Genomic DNA, 4,061 nt, shown 5'->3' with positions numbered 1-4,061 from the left:
TAGCCCAATGTTAAAATGGACCAAAAAAAAATTCTCTCTCTCCTACACACACTAGCACACCTTCAATTTCACACACTAAAACCCTAGCCCAAAGTTTTTCGGCCGGCAGCCATGGGGACGGCGGCGATGAGGCGGCCGGCGATGAGAATGACGTGGAGGATAGTGAACGGCATGAAGGGGCTATTTCATGTGAAGAATCGTCGGAGAAATTCGAAGAAACGCGTGAGGAAGAAGACCGGACCAAAAAGCCGACGATTTCCGCCGGATCTTTGTCGGTAGATGGCCGTATTCGACCTTTTGAAGATGCGGATAATGTTCCAGTGATGGAGGATGGAAGGATGCAGTCTGTACAACTTGCAACAAGGGAACCGTCGGATCTAGGGTTTTTGGGAGCCGAAAAGACGCACGGTGAAAAGTCGATGGAAACTGCCGATTTTTCGATCAGTGGTGAGTATTCTAACGTCGTTGGGGATGGAGGAGACGTGCCAATAAGGAAAGATACAATCTTGCAGCGTTTCAAGGGTGCTGGGAGGTAGGGTTTGGAAGCGGCGCACTGAAATGCGCTGTCAATGGAGGTGGTGACTCTTCGTCTCCGCCGATTTATTTCAACATCGAGGAGTTTCTCTTGCTGGCCAACAGAATATTGGATGGAGATGACAAATCCAAGGCTGCGCTCAATGATCTCAAAGCTCGATGGGAGAAGAAATTCAGACGATTTGCTGCAAATAAAATGGTTACGGCGTCAGTACCTAGTCGCAAACCCATGAGATGCGTCTGGCCGGCGAACAAGAACTGTTTGGTCGGAAAAATAACAGGTGAGAGGGTGACGGTTCATTTTCCGCCGGAAAGTGCTGAAGAAAACGCAAAGATACCTGCTGCTATGTCTTCGCCGGATTCTTCCGCCGTTTCTGGTGACCGGACGGCGACGGAAGAGATGGGCAAACGGTCGAAAAATCTTGATGACGGTTCTCCGACCATCTCGCCGGCGAACGGACGTGGAGCAAGCGGCGCTGAAGTGGCAGCGAGTTTGGATGATGTGGCGCTATGTGTGGATGAAGTAGAGGCTGACGTGGCGTATGAGGTCAATGCTGATGTCACTGCTGATGTCACTGATGCTAGGGCTTATGTCACTGATGATGTAACTGCTAGGGCTTATGTCACTAATGATGTAACTGCTAGGGCTAATGTCACTGGTGATGTAACTGCTAGGGCTGATATCACTGATGATGCAACTGCTAGGGCTGATGTCACTGCTGATGTGTTGCAAAAAAACCCTAAATTCCAAAATTTTAGTACTAATCATACGGGATTGTTCATGGGGAATATTCCTTTGCATACTTATCCGGATGCGACAGTTGACGATAAAATTGCCCAAGCGTTCAACAACTCCACCCGCAAGACCCTCACATTTATTGCGCCTACCTTGCAAAATGGGGAAGTTATTGTGCGACCGACACTTGATATTATACGCAATGGTTCTAAACGATGGAGGACTACTGCAGTGGGATACTTTCTTGAAAAAAGACCGTATTTCCATCATGTGAAGGAGCTTGCGATGTCCGTCTGGTCGGATTTAGTTGAGGTTACAGCTACCAATAATGGGTTCTTCTTTTTTCAGTTCAAAACAATTACTGCGATGGAAGATATCATTGAAGGAGGACCGTAGCTTTTTCAGGTTCAGCCAATAGTATTACAAAAATGGGAGCCGGGAATGGTTTTGAGAAAACTAAAGCATACAGAGGTACCTGTTTGGATTAAATTACGACACCTTCCAGTGGAATTATGGACAGAAGAGGGCCTTAGTACGGTGGCCAGTGGAGTGGGAAAACCTCTATACCCGGATGCCATAACGAGAGCATGCATGAGGCTGGATTTTGCTCGTGTATGCGTCATGCTTGATATCACCTCAACACTACCGAAACACATCATCATCATGACCCCGAACGAGGAAGGAGGGGAAACGCCTTGCAAGGTTGATGTCGAATATGAATGGGTTCCCCCGAAGTGTACGGGATGCATGAGCTTAGGCCACTCTATAAAAGATTGTTCATTGAATAAAATAGGCAAGCCCACTAAGCCACCAGTGTCCGTTTATGAACCAAAGTCAAGAGGATCACGGGTACCTCGAATGCAGAACAAACGCGTTGAACCATCGGGGGATGCACTTGCAGTTCCTTCTCGGAGTTCTTCTTTACCGCCGTTGGAAGGTACTTCACCACGGTCAGACATACATGCGTCTCCCACTCATCGTGAAAAGAGACGTGAGGATAAGGGTAAGGCGTTAGTCATTTATAATACTTTTGACGTCTTACAGATGCTTGAAGATGCAGATGACGCTAATAGGGGTCCTAAGGCAAGCAGCCCCAAGTATGGTGATCTATGTTGAATATGGCTTTGGAATGTGCGTGGCCTGAACAAGAGGGACCATCAGCTTGCAGTAAAGGATCTTGTGGCTGAGTTCAGGTTAAATTTCATTGGTCTCCTTGAAACTCGAGTACGAGTTAATAATGCTTCTCATATTCAGTCTTTTTTATTACCTCATTGGAAATGGTTTATGAATTATGCGTTGACGGGTAATCGTATCTGGATTGGCTGGGATGACAATTTTCTTGATGTTACTGTGGTTGAGTTGAGTACACAATTTTTACACAGTCATGTCACTATCCGAGCTCTTCAGGAATCAGTTGATATTACTGTCATTTATGGGGCTACAGAGCTAGCGGACAGAAGCTCACTTTGGGATTCACTTAGTACAATTGCCATCCAGTGCGTGGATACTCCGTGGCTAGTCGGAGGTGATTTTAATGCAGTACGTGATCTCAGTGAAATCTGTGGAGCTTCTGGTGACATACGGCCTGCAATGGAGGAATTCAATTATTGTATCCAGAATGCCGGATTGTTACCTCTGCCCATGCAAGGAGAATGGTACACGTGGCACAATTGTAGTGCAAGTCCACGTAATCTATGGAAGCGACTTGATAGGATGCTCATTAATGATACATGGATTGCCCGATTCCCCACATCCGCATATTTCAGCCTCACCCTGCGTACCTCGGATCACTCACCACTAGTGTTATGTGGGGTAAGACAGCAGCAGTTTGGAGGTATGTTCCGTTTTGACAATTATCTTACCCTCTCACCAAAATTTATTCCCAGTGTGCAGAATGTTTGGAAACATGAAGTAGTTGGTGTCCCGATGTATGCGGTAACTCGGAAACTTAAAGCACTGAAACCAATCTTCCGGGAACAAAGGAGAAATAAGGGAGATTTATCGCACAATGTACAGTTGGCAAAGGGATTTCTTGAGGCGGCACAAAACCTGGTTAGTGCAAACAGGCAGGAGGAAGTATCTTATTCTTGGAGCACTGTTGTCGGATGGTTTTGGCCAAAGCAGCGAAGCTCGAACAAACCATGTTACATCAGAGAGCAAAAATGGAGTGGATGAAAGATGGTGATCAATGCTCTAGGGTGTTTTTTCGCAAGATTGCATAGAGACGGGCAACAAGGAGAATTTTACAAATTAATGATGAGCACGGGATCACTCACACGGAGCAGGAGGCTGTTATCAATGAATTTGTAGCTTATTATCGTATCCGTTTGGGAGGACAAAGACGTTGGGACATGATTGATATTCGGTTCCTCAGACCGTGGGCTAGACATCTGGTGACTGAGGATGAAACCAATTCTCTTTTATCACCATTCACCCCCTCGGATGTCAAAGAGGCAGTGTTCGATATTGCAGAGGATAAGGCACCGGGTCCTGATGGGTACTCGTCAGGCTTCTTCAAAGCTGCCTGGCCGATTGTGGAAGGCGAGGTTACGAGGGCAGTGTTAGATTTCTTCACTACCGGGAGGCTCTTGAAACAAATCAATACCACAATATTGGCGCTTATCCCGAAGGTACATTCCCCTATGTCCGTTGGTGATTTTCGACCTATTTCTTGCTGCAATGTCCTCTACAAGATTATTGCCAAACTTATTGTCAAAAGACTCAGTATGGTATTGGACAAAGTCATTAGCCCATGCCAAGCAGCATTCGTTCCTAGCAGAAGTATCGTAGA

General features: G+C 46.3%; 1 protein-coding gene across 1 annotated transcript; it reads left to right on the top strand.

Moving 5' to 3' along the window:
• Positions 1-2,554: 2,554 nt before the first annotated feature.
• On the top strand, positions 2,555-3,445 carry LOC105179437. Its single transcript, XM_011103054.1, has one exon. It carries the CDS (start codon positions 2,555-2,557, stop codon positions 3,443-3,445), a length of 891 nt encoding a protein of 296 aa, XP_011101356.1.
• The last annotated feature ends 616 nt before the right edge of the window (positions 3,446-4,061 follow it).

The sequence above is a fragment of the Sesamum indicum genome, unplaced genomic scaffold (assembly GCF_000512975.1).
Source record: "Sesamum indicum cultivar Zhongzhi No. 13 unplaced genomic scaffold, S_indicum_v1.0 scaffold00157, whole genome shotgun sequence".
Taxonomy (NCBI): Eukaryota; Viridiplantae; Streptophyta; class Magnoliopsida; order Lamiales; family Pedaliaceae; genus Sesamum; species Sesamum indicum.
The sequence above is the reverse complement of the archived record's forward strand: the minus strand, read 5'-3'. Positions and strand labels throughout refer to the sequence as shown.